We start from the raw sequence: 24665 nt of genomic DNA on the forward strand, positions 1-24665 counted from the left end.
GTACATGCTAGGCTCGTCAACACCCGTTGTATTCGAACGTAAGAATCTATCACACCTGATCATCACGTGGTGCTTCGAAACGACGAACCTTCGCAACGGTGCACAGTTAGGGTGAACACTTTCTTGAAATTTTAGTGAGGGATCATCTTACTTACTACCGTCGTTCTAAGCAAATAAGATGCATAACATGATAAACATCACATGCAATCAAATAGTGACATGATATGGCCAATATCATTTTGCTCCTTTGATCTCCATCTTCGGGGCACCATGATCATCTTTGTCACCGGCATGACACCATGATCTCCATCATCATGATCTCCATCATTGTGTCTTCTTGAAGTTGTCACGCCAACGGTTACTTCTACTTCTATGGCTAACGCGCTTAGCAATAAAGTAAAGTAACTTACATGGCGTTATTCAATGACACGCAGGTCATACAAAAAATAAAGACAACTCCTATGGCTCCTGCCGGTTGTCATACTCATCGACATGCAAGTCGTGATCCCTATTACAAGAATATGATCAATCTCATACATCACATATATCATTCATCATATCTTCTGGCCATATCACATCACATAGCACTTGCTGCAAAAACAAGTTAGACGTCCTCTAATTGTTGTTGCAAGTTTTTACGTGGTTTGTATAGGTTTCTAGCAAGAACGTTTCTTACCTACGTAAGACCACAACGTGATATGCCAATTTCTATTTACCCTTCATAAGGACCCTTTTCATCGAATCCGTTCCGACTAAAGTGGGAGAGACAGACACCCGCTAGCCACCTTATGCAACTAGTGCATGTCAGTCGGTGGAACCTGTCTCATGTAAGCGTACGTGTAAGGTCGGTCCGGGCCGCTTCATCCCACAATGCCGCCGAAACAAGATAAGACTAGTAGCGGCAAGAAGAATTGACAACATCGACGCCCACAACTTCTTTGTGTTCTACTCGTGCATAGAAACTACGCATAGACCTAGCTCATGATGCCACTGTTGGGGAACGTAGCAGAAATTCAAAATTTTCTACGCATCACCAAGATCAATCTATGGAGTAATCTAGCAACGAGGGGAAGGGGAGTGAATCTACATACCCTTGTAGATCGCGATGCGGAAGCGTTGCAAGTACGCGGATGAGGGAGTCGTACTCGTAGCGATTCAGATCGCGGTTGATTCCGATCTAAGCACCGAAAGTACGGTGCCTCCGCGTTCAACACACGTGCAGCCCGGTGACGTCTCCCACGCCTTGATCCAGCAAGGAGAGAGGGAGAGGTTGGGGAAGACTCCATCCAGCAGCAACACGATGGCATGGTGGTGGTGGAGGAGCGTGGCAATCCCGCAGGGCTTCGCCAAGCACCGTGGGAGAGGAGGAGGAGGGAGAGGGGTAGGGCAGCACCAAAAGGCGACTTTCTCGTGTATGTATGGCAGCCCAAACCTCAAGTATATATAGGGGGGAAGGGGGCTGCGCCCCCCTTAGGGTTTCCACCCCCAAGAGGAGGCGGCCAGCCCTAGATCCCATCAAGGGGGGCGGCCAAGGGGAGGAGAGGGGGAGGCGCCCCACTAGATGGGCCCTAAGGCCCATCTGGACCTAGGGTTTGCCCCCTCCCACTCTCCCATGCGCCTTGGGCCTTGGTGGGGGGGCGCACCAGCCCACCTGGGGCTGGTCCCCTCCCACACTTGGCCCACGCAGCCTTCTGGGGCTGGTGGCCCCACTTGGTGGACCCCCGGGACCCTCCCGGTGGTCCCGGTACATTACCGATTTCACCCGAAACTTTTCCGGTGACCAAAACAGGACTTCCCATATATAAATCTTTACCTCCGGACCATTCCGGAACTCCTCGTGACGTCCGGGATCTCATCCGGGACTCCGAACAACATTCGGTAACCACGTACATGCTTTCCCTATAACCCTAGCGTCATCGAACCTTAAGCGTGTAGACCCTACGGGTTCGGGAACCATGCAGACATGACCGAGACGTTCTCCGGTCAATAACCAACAGCGGGATCTGGATACCCATGTTGGCTCCCACATGTTCCACGATGATCTCATCGGATGAACCACGATGTCGGGGATTCAATCAATCCCGTATGCAATTCCCTTTGTCCATCGGTATGTTACTTGCCCGAGATTCGATCGTCGGTATCCCTATACCTTGTTCAATCTCGTTACCGGCAAGTCTCTTTACTCGTTCCGTAACTCACATCATCCCGTGATCAACTCCTTGGTCACATTGTGCACATAATGATGATGTCCTACCGAGTGGGCCCAGAGATACCTCTCCGTTTACACGGAGTGACAAATCCCAGTCTCGATTCGTGCCAACCCAACAGACACTTTCGGAGATACCCGTAGTGCACCTTTATAGCCACCCAGTTACGTTGTGACGTTTGGCACACCCAAAGCATTCCTACGGTATCCGGGAGTTGCACAATCTCATGGTCTAAGGAAGTGATACTTGACATTAGAAAAGCTCTGAGCAAACGAACTACACGATCTTGTGCTAGGCTTAGGATTGGGTCTTGTCCATCACATCATTCTCCTAATGATGTGATCCCGTTATCAACGACATCCAATGTCCATGGTTAGGAAACCGTAACCATCTATTGATCAACGAGCTAGTCTCCTAGAGGCTTACTAGGGACATGGTGTTGTCTATGTATCCACACATGTATCTGAGTTTCCTATCAATACAATTCTAGCATGGATAATAAACGATTATCATGAACAAGGAAATATAATAATAACCTATTTATTATTGCCTCTAGGGCATATTTCCAACAGTATGGAGATATTTGGTTGGAGGAATCAAAACGGAGTGAGCATTTTCAAGGTGAGCGGTGGGGCAACTAAGATTTAGTGGATAGGGCTGAAGGTACAAGCACGGGTCGTATATAGCTCCCCTCAAAATCCAACCATTAATCCCTCGGCATACCCCGGAGATCCGAGAGATTTAGACCCCGAAGCTCCAACATGTTCATTAATGAAAGCACACATTAACCCTGAGATCCATGCTCTCGAAGCCCAGACCTTTTGGTTGTTCAGTGCCAAAACCACCCAATATTTTAGAAAAGACAACAACAACTAAAAACGGGCAGACCAGTGCATGTAGCCCCCGCTTGTGCACGGTCCGATCACTTTGGGTCTATTGTACGCAGTCTTTTCTACATTTCTGCAAGAGGTTGTTTCCAAGATTCGAACCCGTCACCTCATGGTTACAAGGCAACAACTTTACCATTGCGCCAAGGCTACCCTTCAAAAGACATCAACAACTAAGTTTAACAAAAGGGTTGACATACGCCCCCTAGTCCTGAACCCCTCTTGGTAATGAAGAAACCTCCTTCATAATCATTCACCCTAACTCAGTTTAACATGTAGGCTCTCTTCATAATCATAGCCACCCAATTCAGTTTATCCATCTAGATTCAAAGCCTCTATGACCAAGAATTTCCACAGTAAAATCTAAATCACCTTATTGTAAGCCTTCTCATAATCTGTATTATGAACCAAACAAATAGTTTCTGTAGGCAATATGAAATCCCGTCAAGTTTATATTGAGTGAATGAACATCAGTCCCATATGATTATGCTTGTTTTTCTATATCTTTTTCAGTTTTTCCTAGACACCTCAATTGTTATTTTTGTTAGTATTTAAGTGTTCTCCTTCCTCTCATTCCTGTCATCTAGCAATAACATGATCAAGTGTAATGCAATGTCATTTTCTCAATTGGCAAAGCTAAGGAGACTAGCACCTGTAAGCAAGCAGATGTAAAATTCACAACAATCTACAATAGTACTCCGAATACATCCGTCTTTCAATTTCTCTCTCAGTTTATAGCGCACACAACACATCATCTCCTAGCCTCTCTCGAGCAAGGCGGTCCTCGTGCGCGCAACGGGAGCAGGCTAGGGCCATCGACCACCACTCCTGGCAACAACTTCGTCCTCGCCACTAAGGATGTGAATGGGCGGATCCACGCTGTCTCGAACCTGGTACTCGTCGTCCCCTTTGCTTTGTTCAGAGACATGGAGCCGAACTAATGGTCAAGTGATGATTGGTCTCATGTCCAGAGGCAGAGCTATGTGTGCTGCTTGAGGGGTGGGGGTGGGGGGGGGGTGGGGCCCCCAACCTTGGATCAATTTGTGAAGGATTTTTTAGGAAGGCCTAGATTAGATTATTCTTTAGCACCCCAAACACCGATGATTTGTGTCCCCCCCCCTCGCCCCAAATGATTTTCCTCTAGCTCCACAACGGCTCATGTCCTATTGGATAACATGGTCCGACTCAATTTTAATACTAGATTTGCAAAAAATGGAAGTAGTAACACAACAGCATCTTTCCAAATAGCATCATCTATGGTAGGAATTTTTAGTATATGTTAGGATATCTAGAGTTTATCTATTCAAAGAAAAAACAAGGCATATATGAGGCCTCATTTCTGGTTCTAGCTTGAACAAAGGTAAACTTGGATTAATATTTTAACAAAAATTATAAACACAAGGCTAACAATCCTCACATTTTTTTGAGGGGAACAATCCTAACCAATGCTTATGCTATCATAAAGGCTGTTTTTTTTTAGACAAATCATAGAGGCTGGTGGTGTCTGACTACTCCCTTGGCCCAGTTTCCATACGAGGCCCGACCAAAAGAACCATCGGGCTTGAAATTTTGTGTCGGAACATCGGCCCATTTGACCCGTCACCAAGGCACCAACAACCCGCCCGCGCCGGCCACCACCGCTCCAGTCCCGCCAGGATCTGCCGCCCCACACCGTGCCCAGCTCCGCCGCCCCCGCGCCCCCCCTCTCAGCCGCTCGACGCTCGCCGGAGCGGCGGATCTCCGACGCGTCGCTCCCTCCCGCAGGTCAACCTCCCCCCCTCCCTCGGTCTGAGAAAAGATGGCAAAAGGCTGCGTGCTGGCGGGCAGAGCCGCCTACCATCCCCATCCCTAAACCCTAGCCATTATCCCCTCTTATTGCAGGCAACAGACGGCATCTAGGCAGAACCTCCCACCATTCCACCGGAATCGGAGAACCTAGTCGCGGCGCCTCAACCTCGCCTGAACTCACCGTCGATGGCGGCCGCTGCGGGGTCGTACGGCAAGCTCGACAAGTCATTCAAGCTTGCCGCTCGCTCCATACTCACCGCCTTCTCCCGCGAGGTTGGTTCCCTTCCCACCCTCAATGACGCCGGGCGTGCCTAGTGAAAAAGCTTCGGGCCCTCGCCGTGAGTGGGATCCGTTCGGCTTAATGTGCCCTTGAGATGAATTGACCCGTGTGTTATTCTTGCATCTTAGGATCTTAACAATGCTTTCCCATCGTTCACGGACGCCGAAAGGGAGCGCCTGTACCAAATGTTCATCTATGTGAGTGCTCCAATCTTCCCCCAGTTCACAATTATTGCTAAATCTGTCAATCTTTGCCCTACGTGCAAGTCCTACGCCGTTAAAAGTTTCGATTGTGTATCTGTATCTGAACTGAACACTTAACTTCTGATCTGCTTTCCTTTTTATTTTATTTCAGGTGATCAAGTCTTTGCATGGCAATATAGTGGTACAGTTATCGCGCCCAAGCTGGTTTCTACTTTCTAGTATGATGCAAATATTTAAGGCTACACTGAACACTTAATTTTCAGCAGAGTTTAACTGTCTCATCAAGTCCTGCATATGTTGAAAAAAACATACATTACGTGCATTTCTAGATATGTGTGGTGCTAACTGACTGGTGACACAATCTTATCTTCAGAAACAGAAATACCCAGCACCTTGTCTTGTCCTTTTTTCATGGAATTGTATTACCTGTAAACTGTGCAATTACTCACAAAAGTGTCATTTCACTTTACTATGCGGTATGCGCCTTGGGGTTTGGCAAGACATACTCAATGTCTAGGCTATCAAACACCATCTCAATGGTTAAAAAGAAGGTGATGAGCTAATTACTGTATAGTGCAGGATTAATTCATAATTAGTAGTGCCAATTTTGCTAGTATCTGCTCTCCTTTGATCCCTTTCCATGTGCCTAACCACGATATTTTGAGAGGACTGGGCGCATAATTTGTTTACTTTTGCATATGCGGCTGAACTACGAAGCTGATATATCTTATGTTATGTTTGCTGAACCTGATGATGTTTTATTTATTTCTTGTATGCGCCAGCACTGTATTAATGCCATTGTATTGAAGTGATACCTCTTGTTCATGCTGCAGGAGGAGTTCCGAAATCTCTGCGATGAAATAGAAGTAATTTCTTGAGCAACACTGATAGATTTTGAGCACACTTTTGGGCTCAACATAATCAGCTTCAAGTTTATTAACACCCGCGACAAATGTTGTGATTTGTAGCAGCATTTTTAAATGTTTAATGACATGACTATCAATTGTTTTAGATTGCTACTGCCCTTGACAAGGTAGATCAGTTTGCCGAAGAACAAACTCTGGACGTATTATCTTCAGACAAGTATGAACTTTTCCTTTGCCTTTGAGATTCTGTTGTAGAATTTCTGGGTTCTAAATAGTGTTTACTCTTTTAAGAAACAGGACCACACGGTACAGATAGGCTGCTTAGGATTTGCAATTGCAGTAGAGGTTCTCTTTTGCATGCTACTCATTACCCAAACCTATATAAATGCATGAATATGTTCTTTCTGGAAATCTAGCACATTTTTCCTTGTTTTTCCTTTCTCCAGAGTTAACCACATACAGTTCACTTGGGATGAAAGCTGATTCAATTATGAACCTATATAAATGCATCATATGTTCTTTCTTGAAGTTCAGCAAACCTTTTCTTGAATTATTGCTGTTTGTTAAAAGTTACACAATATAGTTTACTTGGGATGACAGCTCATTCATTTGCAGGACTAGCATTGAAGACATCAAAGAAAGGATATCAAAGGAGAAGAAGGATGAAATTGAACTTTTAAAAGGTTTACTAGAGAAGGTATTATCCATCTAAAAACACTTTTGCAACCTTAAGTTTATTATCGAAATGGGCCTTCAGTACTCCATGCCCTGTGGTTGAGTTTTGAATTATAGTCTTCTTTAAGTTTTTACTAAGTAGCAGTTGAGTTCTTATCACTCCATTGCTGTCAACACGGTATTTAGTTGCAAAGAGTTGCTCTCTCCACCACAAAAAGAAAACAAAACAAAAAAAACAAAATTTGTGGCGCTGTTAATGCTGCAAGTGTTACATGATTTTCACCTTAAGAAGCGCAGACAACGCAATTTATCTTCATCTCAAACTAATACTGACTAGCTTTCTGCTCACACCAATACTGCAGACTCAAGAAAGGAACAATGCCATGAAGGCCCGAATCGAACCCTTGAAGCAAGGGGAGGATTTCAATGACACAAGAGATGTTCTCACGAAGGTCTTACTTCAGGTCTATGTTTCTGTCGTGCTTTCTTCTTATTACCCTTCCTATTTTCATTCGATTTCCTGGGACTTGTTTTGCAGCTGAAGGAATGGAATTCTGCATGTCAGAGCTGCAATGACCATTGAGCTTCTCTGGTTACTCGATGTAGTCAAGAGACATCTGCTGTGTAGCTTTGTGTGTTCGTAGAGTGGAGGTCGAGTCAGGGGTCATGCTCCCCCATGAACCAATGGTGCTAACCAATTGTAGCGTGATTTCGTTTCTTCGTTGCAAGGCATAGCTGTTGCGTTTCTGTATTTTCGTCGCCTCATGTTTCCTGCACCCATAGTTGATGCTTGCTTTAGTGATCATCCAGATGACACTCCTGGTTTCATGTTCTCCCTTGACATTTTTTTTTCTGGTTTGCTGTCCAAGTCTTCATGAGAAAAGCCCAAGAAAAAAACGTGCATCCGTTCCCCAAATTACTGCATTTATATACGAGGAAATCTGGCAAAAAGGAAATAAAGAACACATTTTGAATCTGAAGGTTAAATCTCAGGGGGGTTGCTGCAACACTTTATAGCATAGCCATTTTACCTCTTCTTTTTTTGTAATTTTCCAACCTAATATGGTGCCAATACTGAATGTTGCATCCTTTTCTTCGAGAAAAATATCTGATCTGAATCATGACATAGGTTTAGTTGCTTCTGTGATGTACTACTAGTATGTAATATAAAAAACATTCAAAGAACAGCTGCTTCGCATGCTGAATGATAAACTGAATTGAACTTACCGAAGGATTGCAGTTAGCAGCTGCGATTAAAATTGGTTGGTTTGGGATCTAATCATGGTGGGGGGTGGAGTCTGGAGGGAATGCAGCAAGTCAGGTGACCAAGTGCTCTACACAAAGCAGCTTCTTTGGAGGTGAACTCTCGCCGGCAGACAAGCTGGGGTTCACCAAGACGGTCATCCAGGCAAAGCCAGACTCTGTTTACTCTGCAGTAAGCAAGTCCAGGCAAAGCCAGACTCTGTTTACTCTGCAGCAAGCAGGCGTTCTCGCCTTCTGCATGCATAGTTGGTTTGTTCGGAGATCAATCTCAGGTCTGAATTTCAGGAAAATAATTTCCCTGTAAGATGGAGTGGGTTCCCATTGATCCTTAGGTCTTTGCAAAATTCTCATTTTGCATGATGCAATCAGGGGTGGTGGGAATGTTGATGTGAAGCGCCTGTCGAAGGCCGGCGCCGCCTCGGCTTGGCCGAAAGTTGACTGATTCCTACCCAAGCCTTTTGAAGAACAGGTAAGATGAGACATGGTTTCCCTTAGTTCCATTAGCAGGAATCAGCTTTTCCACATGTGTAGTTGCCTGATAACTTATGTGTCTTATGACTGATTATCTCATTCTTAGCATGATGATTAAATAGTGTCATAAATGCATGAAAATGGCCTGACCTTTAAGCATCCTATTTATATGCCATGTTTCTCCAGGATTTGTTCATCTACCAGATTAAAGTAGGCCCACTGCCTCCACTATACTCCAGGACAGTAGACATCAGCATCCACAAGCACAGGTAGTTACAATTAGTTGCAACCAGAAGAAGCTGATGAAACCTGCATTACATTGTCATCTTCTACAGCTTGCCCACTACTAGTACTTATTAGCTGCAAGATCAGAAGCGACATAGAGAGCAAGCTGAACGAAGAGGCTGCCATGAGCTACTGGGGTTCCTCGCCGGCGTGGGGGGCGGCCCGCCACGGGCCGTCTCCGATGGTGCCCCTCATGGTGGTGCTGGCCCTGGGGTGGGTCATCTACAACGAGGCCCTGCTGGAGTGTTACGAGCGGGTGACCGAGGCGCGGGACACCGTGGCCGACAATGCCATGGTCTTCATCCTCGCCGCCGGGCTCCTGCTGCTCGCCGTCCTCCTCCTCAGCAACCAGATGGAGGTGGTCCTGGTGCCGGCGGTGCTGGTGCTGGTCATGCTCTTGATCCAGAACATCGTCGTCGCGGCGCTCCTGCTGCTGCTGGCGGTGTACCTGGCCGGGATATACTACTACCCGCCTCACCGGGGCTACGGCGGCGGCTTCGCCGGAGCCGGGGGTGACTGGACGGGCTGGGGCTGCGGGCTGGGGTTCTACATGCTGCTGCTGCTCTGCCTGGTGCTGTGCGCCATGTTTTCGGAGGAGGGCGGCAGCTGGTGGATCCCGGGCGTGCTGCTGGTTGCATGCCTGCTCTGCCTCAACCTCTTCTCAGGTGGCAAAGTCTTAGGCCAGGAGTACTTTTGACTCTTGTGTTCTTCGGGACAGAGCTTAGTTATTGCTGTCTCGTGGTATTACCGGATGGTGATGTAGCCGCTCATGGCGCATAAATTTTGTGTTTTGACCCTTTTGTGAAACAAAATCAAGATCTGACCCCGGTTTGAAAGATTTTCGGGATTGGACCATTTTGCTACCGCCAGGGGATCTGGCGGTAGGGTTAGTGGCGGTAGGGTGTGACGGAGGGGGACGGCGGCCGTCACCGCGTGCTGACGTGGATAAGTACCTTACCGCCAGGGACCCTGGCGGTAGGTTGTCTAACCCTACCGCCAGAGGTCCTGGCGGTAGGGTGTGGTAGGGGTTTTGCCGTGCATTCACTCTGTAACGAAATATGTGAGGGCCCTGGCGGTAGGTTCGCCCTACCGCCAGCCCCCATGGCGGTAGGTTGTCTGACCCTACCGCCAGGACCCCTGGTGGTAGGGTCCTGTGTTTTGCCGTATATAGCTTCTGTAACGAAAATTGCAAGGGCCTTGGCGGTAGGTTCACCCTACCGTCATCGGGGCTGGCGGTAGGATGCCTAATCCTACCGCCAGGGTGGCTGGCGGTAGGGTTCTCTGTTTTGTTTTTTCAAGTTCATTTGGTTGCTTGTTTTCAAATTCAATATGACAACAATATCACAGCAAGTTTCACAAATATGACAACAATATCACAGATTTTAAACAATTAAACTTGGGCACACATAGATCCATATTAAGATAATTTCAACTAATCAGTAAACGGAGTTCCACATAGTAGCAAACACATAGATCCACAAATACCAAACACATAGTTCCACGTAGTTTCACAACCACTAGACAAGTTCAACCAACGAAGTTCAACCAAACTAAAAGAGCCAAGTAGCGAAGAGCATAATCAGTTGCTCCTTCCCCTCTTGGAGGTACGGTCCTCGTTACTCTTTGAACGAGTCTCTTCGGTCTTCTTCTTGGGCCATCGAGGAACCGGTCTCTGGAAAGGGTCCGAACTCAGCAAATCCTACTTCTTCGGATTCCTCTTCGGCAGCTGAGATACTTGAGATGTTTGAGTTGGTGGAGGTCCATAATCTTCACCGTACTCCTCCTCCCCGTTGCTCTCATCCTCCTCCTCCTCCCCTTCTTCATGTGTGGCCTCCTCCTCCTCATCCTCTTCCTCCTCCTCCTCCTGCTCCTCCTCCTCCCCAACCAACCTAGACGACGAGGGAGCATGGCTCGATGAGCCGATGAGACCCTGTGTGGCTACAGGCTGATAAGCTTCAACTGACACAGCTCCAGCACACCCAAGCAGCCCTACCAGCTTGCGACAACGCTGCACGAACTTCTGCACTCACAATGAAACAAGGTCATAATAAGTATCAGATCGACTGATTGCAAGTGAACAAGATGCATCTGTTCCGAGGAGGCTGAAATCGTACCTTCATCGTCCCCCTCACTTTGGTCTCAGATTGTACGCTCCCGGGGAGATCACCTAGTGCATCTGAGACTTCAAAGATGCATCTGTTCAGCTCACCGGACTGCAACAGCATAAGTCAGTCACAATGATGAATAAAAGAGTTTAAATACAACCGTCGGTTCAAACTTACCACTCTGTTGATGAGGGGTGCAAACTCCCTAAATCCACTGTGCATGTCTCTGATGCCGGTCTGGTAGGCCTCTTCCTCGGGGTCATCCCTCTCCAGCTCCGCGATGTCTTCCGCCGTCCATCGAGGTCTGAGACAAAGACGGTGCTTCTGGCCATCATCGTACCACCTCATGTGTCGGCCCAAGTAAGCACCCCAGTCAGTCACTTTCCTCTCCACGTCTTTCCGGTACCTCCGTCGGTCCCACGCCGCCACATAAGTCTTATGCTCCTCTCCCCAGTCTGTGATCGACTGATTCTTCCGCCGGCTCATCCTGCAAGGCATAGGCAAGAGATCATCATAAGAAACATGATAAGCGTAATGAAATCATGGGCACGGAGAACAAAGCGCTCACAGGTGGAGCGCGTGGCCGCCGGTATCAGTGGGCTGGCCCGGTGGGGTATGCTGATAAATCCCAAACTGCATGGCCACGCGGTGTGGCAAGTGCCACTCGACGGCGTACACACAGATCATGGGCACAATGCACTGCCAGAGACCACGGTCCGCATCGCACATCACGTTCAGATCAAAGTCCCACTGTCGGTCTTGTCGATATGGCCACCAGTTTACCTATTACATATACATTGGTAAGTTCGCACTCTCGGTCAAAAGTGGAATCAAAGAGAAAGGTGTTGAGCGAGTTCATATACCTGCGTATGCGTCAAAGCGTCCAACTCGTTGGTGTAGGTCTTGTACGAAGTCTTGTTTAGGCCCGTGTAGAGTTTGACAACGTCCCACTCGTAAGCTACGGTGGGGTTTCGAGTCTCGTCGCCGTCTTCGCTATAGTCTTCCCATGGGCGTCTTCGCAACTTCTCCGGACGCCCCACCGGCAGCCGCTCCCACATCCAAATGGAGAAGGCCCAGACAAAGCCACCCATATTGGACTTGTCTCCTGTCCTCTGCGTTGCGTCGTCAAGCTGCAAAACATCAAATGAGGATCAGATATAAGAAAATGTCATGGACACACTTTCGTAGGTAGGTAGGCAATTAGACACTCTCTTACCGAACGGTATAGGTAGGCGAGAGATGCGGTCCCCCAACTGTACGCTGCATCCCAGTCCGCTAGGAAGAACAGATACGCCCAGTTGGCAGAGTTCCCGGAGCTGTCTGGAAACACGACCTCCGAGAGAATATACCACAGATAGGCCCTCGCGTACAACTCCACAGTCGCCTCATCTGCGCCTTGGGGGCATGTCTTCCGGTGCTCCGAGAGCCAGCTCAACGGCACACCGGATGTACGGTTACTCTTGGCACCGGGGCAGTCGCCGATGAGGGTGGTAACCCTCTGCTGCCAGTTGGTCCTCTCCACTCGACCGGTGAGTGCATGACCCTCGATCGGCATGGCAGTAATCATCCCCAGTCCTCGAGGGTCACCGTCATCTCCCCGCATGGCAGATGGAAAGAATGGGTCTCCGGTCGCCACCGGTCAATCAGAGCTGTGAGAGCTACGTGGACAAGCATCGGCGACTGACGCTTGAACTGCAACACAAAACCCAACAGCCGGGCTTTCTTGAAGAACGGCGCGTAGCGCTCGTCGTAGTCCATATGCCCATGAACCCCGTGACCCCTCATGCGCAGTGGCTGGAGCATCTGTCAAAAAGTGAACGCCAAAAGTTAGGCAATCATTTTCATCAATCCGAAAACTTTGATCAAAATTTCATTCATATAACTTACCTCTCCGTTCTCTATGAAACGGGCACGATGACCCTTGTCGAATGCTGTTGGGGATCGTTGCAGAAATTAAAAAATTTCTACGCATCACCAAGATCAATCTATGGAGTTTACTAGCAACGAGAGGGGAGTGCATCTTCATACCTTTGAAGATCGCGATGCGGAAGCGTTGCAAGAACGCGGTTGGAGGAGTCGTACACGTAGCGATTCAGATCGCGGCAGAATCCGATCCAAGCACTAAACAACGGTGCCTCCGCGTTCAACACACGTGCAGCCCGGTGACGTCTCCCGCGCCTTGATCCAGCAAGGCGGAGGGAGAGGTTTAGGTAGAAGGCTCCAACAGCAGCACGACGGCGTGGTGGTGGTGGAGTGGCAGTTCTCCGGCAGGGCTTCGCCAAGCTCACGCGGAGGAGGAGGAGGTGTTGGGGAGGGGAGGGGCTGCGCCTTGGATGTGGTGCGGCTGCCCTCCCACCCCCTTCTATTTATAGGGGCAAGGGAGAGGGGGGCCGGCCCCCTCCAGATGGATCTAGAGGGGGGGCGGCGGCCAAGGGGGGAGGCTTGCCCCCCAAGCCAAGGGGGGCGCCCCCTCCTGGGCTTCCCCCCAACCCTAGGCGCATGGGCCCTGGGGGGGGGGGGGGTTTGGCGCCCAGCCCACCTAGGGGCTGGTTCCCCTCTATATTCAGCCCATAGGGCCCTCCGGGGCAGGTGGACCCTCCCGGTGGACCCCTGGAACCCTTTCGGTGGTCCCGGTACAATATCGATATACCCCCGAACACTTCCGGCGACCGAATAAGGACTTCCCATATATAAATCTTCGTCTCCGGACCATTCCGGAACTCCTCCTGACGTCCGGGATCTCATCCCGGACTCCGAACAACATTCGGTAATCACATACAAACCTTCCTTATAACCCTAGCGTCATCGAACCTTAAGTGTGTAGACCCTACGGGTTCAGGAATCATGCAGACATGACCGAGACACCTCTCTAGCCAATAACCAACAGCGGGATCTGGATACCCATGTTGGCTCCCACACGTTCCACGATGATCTCATCAGATGAACCACGATGTCGAGGATTCAAGCAATCCCGTATACAATTCCCTTTGTCAATTGGTACGTTACTTGCCCGAGATTCGATCGTCGGTATACCGATACCTTGTTCAATCTCGTTACGGCAAGTCTCTTTACTCGTTCCGTAACACATCATCCCGTGAACAACCCCTTAGTCACACTGAGCTCATTACGATGATGTCTTACCGAGTGGGCCCAGAGATACCTCTCCGTCATACGGAGTGACAAATCCCAGTCTCTATTCGTGCCAACCTAACAGATACTTTCGGGGATACCCGTAGTGTACCTTTATAGTCACCCAGTTACGTTGTGAAGTTTGGCACACCCAAAGCATTCCTACGGTATCCGGAAGTTGCACAATCTCATGGTCTAAGGAAATGATACTTTGACATTAGAAAAGCTTTAGCAGACGAACTACACAATCTTGTGCTATGCTTAGGATTGGGTCTTGTCCATCACATCATTCTCCTAATGATGTAATCCCGTTATCAACGACATCCAATGTCCATGGTCAGGAAATCGTAACCATCTATTGATCAACGAGCTAGTCAAATAGAGGCTCACTAGGGACATGATGTGGTCTATGTATTCACACATGTATTACGATTTCCGGATAACACAATTATAGCATGAACAATAGACAATTATCATGAACAAGGAAATATAATAATAACCATTTTATTATTGCCTCTAGGGCATATTTCCAACAGTCTCCCACTTGCACTAGAGTCAATAATCTAGTTACATTGTGATGAATCAAACACCCATAGAGTTCTGGTGTGGATCATGTTTTGCTCGTGGAAGAGGTTTAGTCAACGGATCTGCGACATTCAGGTCCGTATGCACTTTACAAATATCTATGTCTCCATCTTGAACATTTTCACGAATGGAGTTGAAGCGACGCTTGATATGCCTGGTCTTGTGAAACCTGGGCTCCTTGGCCAGGGCAATAGCTCCAGTGTTGTCACAGAAGAGAGTCATCGGGCCCGACGCATTGGGAAAAACTCCTAGGTCAGTAATGAACTCCTTCATCCAGATTGCTTCATGCGCTGCCTCCGAGGCTGCCATGTACTCCGCTTCACATGTAGATCCCGCCACGACGCTTTGCTTGCAACTGCACCAGCTGACTGCCCCACCATTCAAAATATATACGTATCTGGTTTGTGACTTAGAGTCATCCAGATCTGTGTCGAAGCTAGCGTCGACGTAACCCTTTACGATGAGCTCTTCGTCACCTCCATAAACGAGAAACATATCCTTAGTCCTTTTCAGGTACTTCAGGATATTCTTGACCGCTGTCCAGTGTTCCATTCCGGGATTACTTTGGTACCTTCCTACCAAACTTATAACAAGGTTTACATCAGGTCTGGTACACAGCATGGCATACATAATAGACCCTATGGCCGAGGCATAGGGGATGACACTCATCTTTTCTCTATCTTCTGCCATGGTCGTGTTGGAAATATGCCCTAGAGGCAATAATAAATTGGTTATTATTATATTTCCTTGTTCATGATAATCGTTTATTATCCATGCTAGAATTGTATTGATAGGAAACTCAGATACATGTGTGGATACATAGACAACACCATGTCCCTAGTAAGCCTCTAGTTGACTAGCTCGTTGATCAATAGATGGTTACGGTTTCCTGACCATGGACATTGGATGTCGTTGATAACGGGATCACATCATTAGGAGAATGATGTGATGGACAAGACCCAATCCTAAGCATAGCACAAAAGATCGTGTAGTTCGTTTGCTAGAGCTTTTCCAATGTCAAGTATCCTTTCCTTAGACCATGAGATCGTGCAACTCCCGGATACCGTAGGAGTGCTTTGGGTGTGCCAAACGTCACAACGTAACTGGGTGACTATAAAGGTACACTACGGGTATCTCCGAAAGTGTTTGTTGAGTTGGCACGGATCGAGACTGGGATTTGTCACTCCGTATGACGGAGAGGTATCTCTGGGCCCACTCGGTAATGCATCATCATAATGAGCTCAAGGTGACTAAGGAGTTAGCCACGGGATCATGCTTTACGGTACGAGTAAAGTGACTTGCCGGTAACGAGATTGAACAAGGTATTGGGATACCGACGATCGAATCTCGGGCAAGTGACGTACCGATTGACAAAGGGAATTGTATACGGGATTGATTCCTCGACATCGTGGTTCATCCGATGAGATCATCGTGGAACATGTGGGAGCCAACATGGGTATCCAGATCCCGCTGTTGGTTATTGACCGGAGAGGTGTCTCGGTCATGTCTGCATGTCTCCCGAACCCGTAGGGTCTACACACTTAAGGTTCGATGACGCTAGGGTTGTAGAGAAATTAGTATGCGGAAACCCGAAAGTTGTTCGGAGTCCCGGATGAGATCCCGGACGTCACGAGGAGTTCCGGAATGGTCCGGAGGTGAAGAATTATATATAGGAAGTCAAGTTTCGGCCACCGGGAAAGTTTCGGGGGTCACCGGTATTGTACCGGGACCACCGGAAGGGTCCCGGGGGTCCATCGGGTGGGGCCACCTATCCCGGAGGGCTCCATGGGCTGAATTGGGAAGGGAACCAGCCCCTAGTGGGCTGGGGCGCCCCCCATGGGCCTCCCCCTGCGCCTAGGGTTGGAAACCCTAGGGGTGGGGGGCGCCCCACCTGACTTGGGGGGCAAGTTTCCCCCCTGGCCGCCCCCCTTGTAGATGGGATCCAGGGCCGGCGCCCCCCCAGGGGGCCTATATATAATGGGGGGAGGGAGGGCAGCAGCACCACAGCCCCTGGCGCCTCCCTCTCCCCCTGCAACACCTCTCCCTCTCGCAGAAGCTTGGCGAAGCCCTGCCGAGATCCCCGCTACTTCCACCACCACGCCGTCGTGCTGCTGGATCTCCATCAACCTCTCCTTCCCCCTTGCTGGATCAAGAAGGAGGAGACATCGCTGCTCCGTACGTGTGCTGAACGCGGAGGTGCTGTCCATTCGGCACTCGGTCATCGGTGATTTGGATCACGGCGAGTACGACTCCATCAACCCCGTTCACTTGAACGCTTCCGCTCGCGATCTACAAGGGTATGTAGATGCACTCCTTTCCCCTCGTTGCTAGTATACTCCATAGATGGATCTTGGTGATGCGTAGGAAATTTTAAAATTCTGCTACGATCCCCAACAGTGGTATCAGCAGGCCTATGCGTAGTTACTATGCACGAGTAGAACACAAAGCAGTTGTGGGCGTAGATGTTGTCAATTTTTCTTGCCACTACTAGTCTTATCTTGTTTCGGCGGTATTGTGGGATGAAGCGGCCCGGACCGACCTTACACGTACGCTTACGTGAGACAGGTTCCACCGACTGACATGCACTAGTTGCATAAGGTGGCTAGCGGGTGTCTGTCTCTCCCACTTTAGTCGGAACGGATTCGATGAAAAGGGTCCTTATGAAGGGTAAATAGAAATTGGCATATCACGTTGTGGTTTTACGTAGGTAAGAAACGTTCTTGCTAGAAACCTATACAAGCCACGTAAAAAAAACTTGCAACAACAATTAGAGGACGTCTAACTTGTTTTTGCAGCATGTGCCTTGTGATGTGATATGGCCAGAAGATGTGATGAATGATATATGTGATGTATGAGATTGATCATATTCTTGTAATAGGAATCACGACTTGCATGTCGATGAGTATGACAACCGGCAGGAGCCATAGGAGTTGTCTTTATTTTTTGTATGACCTGCGTGTCAATGAAAACGCCATGTAATTACTTTACTTTATTGCTAAACGCGTTAGCCATAGAAGTAGAAGTAATCGGTGGCGTGACAACTTCATGAAGACACGATGATGGAGATCATGATGATGGAGATCATGGTGTCATGCCGGTGACGAAGATGATCATGGCACCCGGAAGATGGAGATCAAAGGAGCAAAATGATATTGGCCATATCATGTCACTATTTGATTGCATGTGATGTTTATCATGTTTACATCTTATTTGCTTAGAACGACGGTAGCATAAATAAGATGATCCCTCACTAAAATTTCAAGAGACGTGTTCCCCCTAACTGTGCACCGTTGCGAAGGTTCGTTGTTTCGAAGCACCACGTGATGATCGGGTGTGATAGATTCTAACGTTCGAATACAATGGGTGTTGACGAGCCTAGCATGTACAGACATGGCCTCGGAACACATGCGAAACACTTAGGTTGACTTGACGAGCCTAGCATGTACAGACATGGCCTCGGAACACAAGAGATCGAAAGGTCGAACATGAGTCGTATAGTAGATGCGATCAACATGGAGATGTTCACCGATGATGACTAGTCCGTCTCACGTGATGATCGGACATGGCCTAGTTTGACTCGGATCATGTATCACTTAGATGACTAGAGGGATGTCTATCTAAGTGGGAGTTCATTAATCAGATGAACTTCATTATCATGAACATAGTCAAAAGGTCTTTGCAAATTATGCCATAGCTTACGCTTTAGTTCTACTGTTTAAAATATGTTCCTAGAGAAAATTTAGTTGAAAGTTGATAGTAGCAATTATGCGGACTGGGTCCGTGAACTGAGGATTGTCCTCATTGCTGCACAGAAGGCTTATGTCCTTAATGCACCGCTCGGTGTGCTGAACCTCAGCGTCGTCTGTAGATGTTGCGAAACATCTGACATACACGTTTTGATGACTACGTGATAGTTCAGTGCGTAGTGCTAACGGTTTAGAATTGTGGCACCAAAGACGTTTTGAAACATCGCATAACATATGAGATGTTCCGAAGACTGAAATTGGGATTTCAGACTAGTGCCCACGTCAAGAGGTATGAGACCTCTGACAAGTTTCTTAAGCCTGCAAACTAAGGGAGAAGAACTCAATCGTTGAGCATGTGCTCAGATTGTCTGAGTACCACAATCGCTTGAATCGAGTGGGAGTTAATCTTCCAGATGAGATAGTGATGGTTCTCCATAGTCACTGCCACCAAGCTATTAGAGCTTCGTGATGAACTATAACATATCAGGGATAGATATGATGATCCTTGAGCTATTCGCAATGTTTGACACCGCAAAAGTAGAAATCAAATAGGAGCATCAATTGTTGATGGTTAGTAAAACCACTAGTTTCAAGAAGGGCAAGGGAAGAAGGGATACTTCATGAAACAGCAAATCATTTGCTGCTCTAGCGAAGAATCCCAAGGTTAAACCCAAACCCGAGACTAAGTGCTCCTGTAATGAGGGGAACGGTCACTGAAGCAGAACTACCCTGGATACTTGGTAGATGAGAAGGCAGGCAAGGTCGACAGAAGTATATTGGATATACATTATATGAATGTGTACTTTACTAGTACTCCTAGCAGCACTAGGGTATTAGATACCGGTTCGGTTGCTAAGTGTTAGTAACTCGAAATAAAAGTTGCGGAATAAATGGAGACTAGCTAAAGGTGAGATGACGATGTGTGTTGGAAGTGTTTCCAAGGTTGATGTGATCAAGCATCACATGCTCCCTCTACCATCGAGATTGGTGTTTGCGTTGAGCATAAACATGATTGGATTATGTTTATCACAATACGGTTATTCATTTAAGGAGAATAATGGTTACTCTGTTTATTTGAATAATACCTTCAATGGTCTTGCACCTAAACTGAATCTCGATCGCAGTGATACACATGTTCGTGCCAAAAGATATAAAATAGTAATGATAGTACCACATACTTGTGGCACTGCCATTTGAGTCATATTGGTATAGAACGCATGAAGAAGCTCCATGTAGATGGATCTTTGGACTCAGTCGTTTTTGAAAAGATTGAGACATGCGAACCATGTCTATTGGTATATATGCATGAAGAAACTCCATGCAGATGGATCGTTTGGACTCACTTGATTTTGAATCACTTGAGACATGCAAATCATACCACATGGGCAAGATGACTGAAAGGCCTCGTTTTCAGTAAGATGGAACAAGAGAGCAACTTATTGGAAGTAATACATTTTGATGTATGCAGTCCAATGAGTGCTGAGGCATGCAGTGGATATCGTTATGTTCTTACTTCACAGATGATTTGAGTAGATGCTGAGTGTATTTACTTGATGAAACTCAAGTCTGAATTATTGAAAGGTTCAAGTAATTTCAGAGTGAAGTTGAAGATCGTCGTGACAAGAGGATAAAATGTCTGTGATATGATCATAGAGATGAGTATCTGAGTTACGAGTTCGGCACACAATTAAGACATTGTGGAAAGTGTTTCACAATTAATACCGCCTGGAACACCACAGTGTGATGGTGTGTCCGAACATCATAACTGCACCCTATTGGATATGGTGCATGCCATGATGTCTCTTATCGAATTACCACTATCGTTTATAGGTTAGGCATTAGAGACAACCGCATTCACTTTAAATAGGGCACCACGCAATTCCGTTGAGACGACACCATTTAGAGAAACCTGAGTTGTCGTTTCTTAAAAGTTTGGGGCTGCGATGCTTATGTGAAAAAGTTTCAGGCTGATAAGCTCGAACCCAAAACGGATAAATGCATCTTCATAGAATACCCAAAACAGTTGGGTATACCTCCTATTTCAGATCTGGAAGCAAAAGTAATTGCTTCTAGAAACGGGTCCTTTCTCGAGGAAAAGTTTCTCTCGAAAGAATTGAGTGGGAGGAAGGTGGAGACTTGATGAGGTTATTGAACCATGACTTCAACCAATGTGTAGCAGGGCACAAGAAGTTGTTCCTGTGGCACCTACACCAATTGAAGTGGAAGCTTATGATAGTGATCATGAAACTTCGTATCAAGTCACTACCAAACCTCGTAGGTCGACAAGGATATGTACTACTCCTGAGTGGTACGGTAATCCTGTCTTAGATATCATGTTGTTAGACAATACTGAACCTACGAGCTATGGAGAAGCGATGGTGGGCCCATATTCCGACAAATGGTTAGAAGCCATGAAATCCGTGATAGGATCCATGTATCAGAACAAAGCACGGACTTTGGTGAACTTGCCCAATGATCGGCAAGCCATTGAGATAAATGGATCTTTAAGAAGAAGACAGACATGGACGGTAATGTTACCGTCTATGAAGCTCGACTTGTGGCAAAGAGTATTTTCACAAGATTCAAGGAGTTGACTACGATGAGATTTTCTCATCCGTATCGATGCTTAAGTCCGTCGGAATCATGTTAGCATTAGCTGCATTTATGAAATCTGGCAGATGGATGTCAAAACAAGTTTCCTTACCAGTTTTCGTAAGGAAAGGTTGTATGTGATACAATCATAAAGGTTTTGTTGATCCTAAGGATGCTAAAAGGTATGCTAGCTCCAGCGATCCTTCCATGGATTAGAGCAAGCATCTCGGAGTCAGAATATACGCTTTGATGGAGTGATCAAAGTTTTTGGGTTTATACAAAGTTTGTGAGAAACTTGTATTTTCAATAAAGTGAGTGGGAGCGCTACAACATTTCTGATAAGTATATGTGAATGACACATTGTTGATCCGAAATGATGTAGAATTTCTGGAAAGCATAAAGGGTTGTTTGAAAGGAGTTTTTCAAAGGAAGACCTGGATAAAGCTGCTTACATATTGGGCATCAAGATCTCTAGAGATAGATCAAGACGCCCAATGATACTTTCAAAGAACGCACACCTTGACATGATTTTGAAAGAGTTCAAAGTATATCAGCAAAGAAGGAGTTCTTGGCTGTGTTACAAGGTGTGAGTATTGAGTAAGACTCAAGACCTGACCACAGCAGAAGAGAGAGAAAGGACGAAGGTCGTCCCCTATGCTTTAGACGTAGGCTCTACAGTATGCTATGTTGTGTACCGCACATGAAGTGTGCCTTGCCATGAGTTGGTCAAGGGGTACAATAGTGATCCGGGAATGGATCACATGACAGCGGTCGAACTTATCCTTAGTATCTAGTGGACTAAGGAATTTTTTTGATTATGGAGGTGAAAAGGAGTTCGTCGTAAAGGGTTACGTCGATGCGAACTTTGACACTAATCCGGATGACTCTGAGTAGTAAACCGGATTCGTATAGTAGAGCAGTTATTTGAAATGGCTCCAAGTAGCGCGTGGTAGCATCCACAAGATGACATAGATATTCGTAAGGCACACACGGATCTGAAAGGTTCAGACCCGTTGACTAATAACCTCTCTCACAAGCATAACATGATCAAACCAGAACTCATTGAGTGTTAATCACATAGTGATGTGAACTAGATTGTTGACTCTAGTAAACTCTTTAGATGTTGGTCACATGGTGATGTGACCTGTGAGTGTTAATCACATGGTGATGTGAACTAGATTATTGACTCTAGTGCAAGTGGGAGACTGTTGGAAATATGCCCTAGAGGCAATAATAAATTGGTTATTATTATATTTCCTTGTTCATGATAATCGTTTATTATCCATGCTAGAATTGTATTGATAGGAAACTCAGATACATGTGTGGATACATAGACAACACCATGTCCCTAGTAATCCTCTAGTTGACTAGCTCGTTGATCAATAGATGGTTACGGTTTCCTGACCATGGACATTGGATGTCGTTGATAACGGGATCACATCATTAGGAGAATGATGTGATGGACAAGACCCAATCCTAAGCATAGCACAAAAGATCGTGTAGTTCGTTTGCTAGAGCTTTTCCAATGTCAAGTATCATTTCCTTAGACCATGAGATCGTGCAACTCCCGGATACCGTAGGAGTGCTTTGGGTGTGCCAAACGTCACAACGTAACTGGGTGACTATAAAGGTACACTACGGGTATCTCCGAAAGTGTTTGTTGAGTTGGCACGGATCGAGACTGGGATTTGTCACTCCGTATGACGGAGAGGTATCTCTGTGCCCACTCAGTAATGCATCATCATAATGAGCTCAAGGTGACTAAGGAGTTAGCCATGGGATCATGCATTACGGTATGAGTAAAGTGACTTGCCGGTAACGAGATTGAACAAGGTACTGGGATACCGACGATCGAATCTCGGGCAAGTAACGTACCGATTGACAAAGGGAATTGTATACGGGATTGATTCCTCGACATCGTGGTTCATCTGACGAGATCATCGTGGAACATGTGGGAGCCAACATGGGTATCCAGATCCCGCTGTTGGTTATTGACCGGAGAGGCGTCTCGGTCATGTCTGCATGTCTGCCGAACCCGTAGGGTCTACACACTTAAGGTTCGGTGACGCTAGGGTTGTAGAGATATTAGTATGCGGAAACCCGAAAGTTGTTCGGAGTCCCGGATGAGATCCCGGACGTCACGAGGAGTTCCGAAATGGTCCGGAGTTGAAGAATTATATATAGGAAGTCAAGTTTCGTCCACCTGGAAAGTTTCGGGGGTCACCGGTATTGTACCGGGACCACCGGAAGGGTCCCGGGGGTCCACCGGGTGGGTCCACCTATCCCGGAGGGCCCCATGGGCTGAAGTGGGAAGGGAACCAGCCCCTAGTGGGCTGGGGCGCCCCCCATGGGCCTCCCCCTGCGCCTAGGGTTGGAAACCCTACGGGTGGGGGGCGCCCCACCTAACTTGGGGGGCAAGTTTCCCCCCTGGCCGCTGCCCCCCCTTGTAGATGGGATCCAGGGCCGGCGCCCCCCAGGGGGCCTATATATAGTGGGAGGAGGGAGGGCAGTAGCACCACAGCCCCTGGCGCCTCCCTCTCCCCTTGCAACACCTCTCCCTCTCGCAGAAGCTTGGCGAAGCCCTGCCGAGATCCCCGCTACTTCCACCACCACGCCGTCGTGCTGCTGGATCTCCATCAACCTCTCCTTCCCCCTTGCTGGATCAAGAAGGAGGAGACGTCGCTGCTCCGTACGTGTGTTGAATGCGGAGGTGCCGTCCGTTCGGCACTTGGTCATCGGTGATTTGGATCACGGCGAGTACGACTGCATCAACCCCGTTCACTTGAACGCTTCCGCTCGCGATCTACAAGGGTATGTAGATGCACTCATTTCCCCTCGTTGCTAGTATACTCCATAGATGGATCTTGGTGATGCGTAGGAAATTTTAAAATTCTGCTACGATCCCCAACAGGTTGGGCATTGAGCCGTGCTCAATCTCACACCTTGCAATACAGGCAAGAACCCCTTCTTGGACTGATCCATATTGAACTTCTTCAATATCTTGTCAAGGTACGTGCTTTGTGAAAGACCAATGAGGCGTCTCGATCTATCTCTATAGATCTTGATGCCTAATATATAAGCAGCTTCTCCAAGGTCCTTCTTTAAAAAACACTTATTCAAGTAGGCCTTTATGCTTTCCAAGAATTCTATATCATTTCCCATCAATAGTATGTCATCCACATATAATATGAGAAACGCTACAGAGCTCCCACTCACTTTCTTGTAAACACAGGCTTCTCCATAAGTCTGCGTAAACCCAAACGCTTTGATCATCTCATCAAAGCGAATGTTCCAACTCCGAGATGCTTGCACCAGCCCATAGATTGAGCGTTGGAGCTTGCACACATTGTCAGCATTCTTAGGATCGACAAAACCTTCCGGCTGCATCATATACAATTCTTCCTTAGGGAAACCATTAAGGAATGCCGTTTTGACGTCCATTTGCCATATCTCATAATCATAGAACGCGGCAATTGCTAACATGATTCGGACGGACTTCAGCTTCGCAACGGGTGAGAAAGTCTCATCGTAGTCAACCCCTTGAACTTGCCGATAACCCTTAGCGACAAGTCGAGCTTTATAG

At 47.3% G+C, this 24665-nt stretch overlaps 2 protein-coding genes across 4 annotated transcripts; both read left to right on the forward strand.

The window, feature by feature from the left end:
- Nucleotides 1-4680: 4680 nt before the first annotated feature.
- On the forward strand, nucleotides 4681-7739 carry LOC109760584 (uncharacterized). Its single transcript, XM_020319393.4, has 9 exons — nucleotides 4681-4858; nucleotides 4976-5155; nucleotides 5291-5359; nucleotides 5517-5546; nucleotides 6199-6231; nucleotides 6378-6448; nucleotides 6847-6928; nucleotides 7269-7358; nucleotides 7445-7739. The coding sequence occupies exons 2-9, from the start codon at nucleotides 5069-5071 to the stop codon at nucleotides 7487-7489; spliced, it is 507 nt and encodes a 168-aa protein (XP_020174982.1). The 5' UTR covers nucleotides 4681-4858; nucleotides 4976-5068; the 3' UTR covers nucleotides 7490-7739.
- A 454-nt stretch (nucleotides 7740-8193) lies between these two features.
- On the forward strand, nucleotides 8194-9763 carry LOC109760583 (uncharacterized). Of its 3 annotated transcripts, none has more exons than XM_020319390.4 (3): nucleotides 8194-8441; nucleotides 8539-8638; nucleotides 8827-9763. In XM_020319390.4, exon 3 carries the CDS (start codon nucleotides 9050-9052, stop codon nucleotides 9620-9622), a length of 573 nt encoding a protein of 190 aa, XP_020174979.1. In that variant the 5' UTR covers nucleotides 8194-8441; nucleotides 8539-8638; nucleotides 8827-9049; the 3' UTR covers nucleotides 9623-9763. The 3 variants fall into 3 exon arrangements, with proteins under 3 accessions (XP_020174979.1, XP_020174981.1, XP_040246790.1); XM_020319392.4 differs by having other exon boundaries at nucleotides 8976-9763; XM_040390856.3 differs by having other exon boundaries at nucleotides 8419-8638; nucleotides 8827-8909; nucleotides 8976-9763.
- Nucleotides 9764-24665: the final 14902 nt, after the last annotated feature.

This window comes from Aegilops tauschii, chromosome 5, assembly GCF_002575655.3.
Source record: "Aegilops tauschii subsp. strangulata cultivar AL8/78 chromosome 5, Aet v6.0, whole genome shotgun sequence".
Classification (NCBI taxonomy): Eukaryota; Viridiplantae; Streptophyta; class Magnoliopsida; order Poales; family Poaceae; genus Aegilops; species Aegilops tauschii.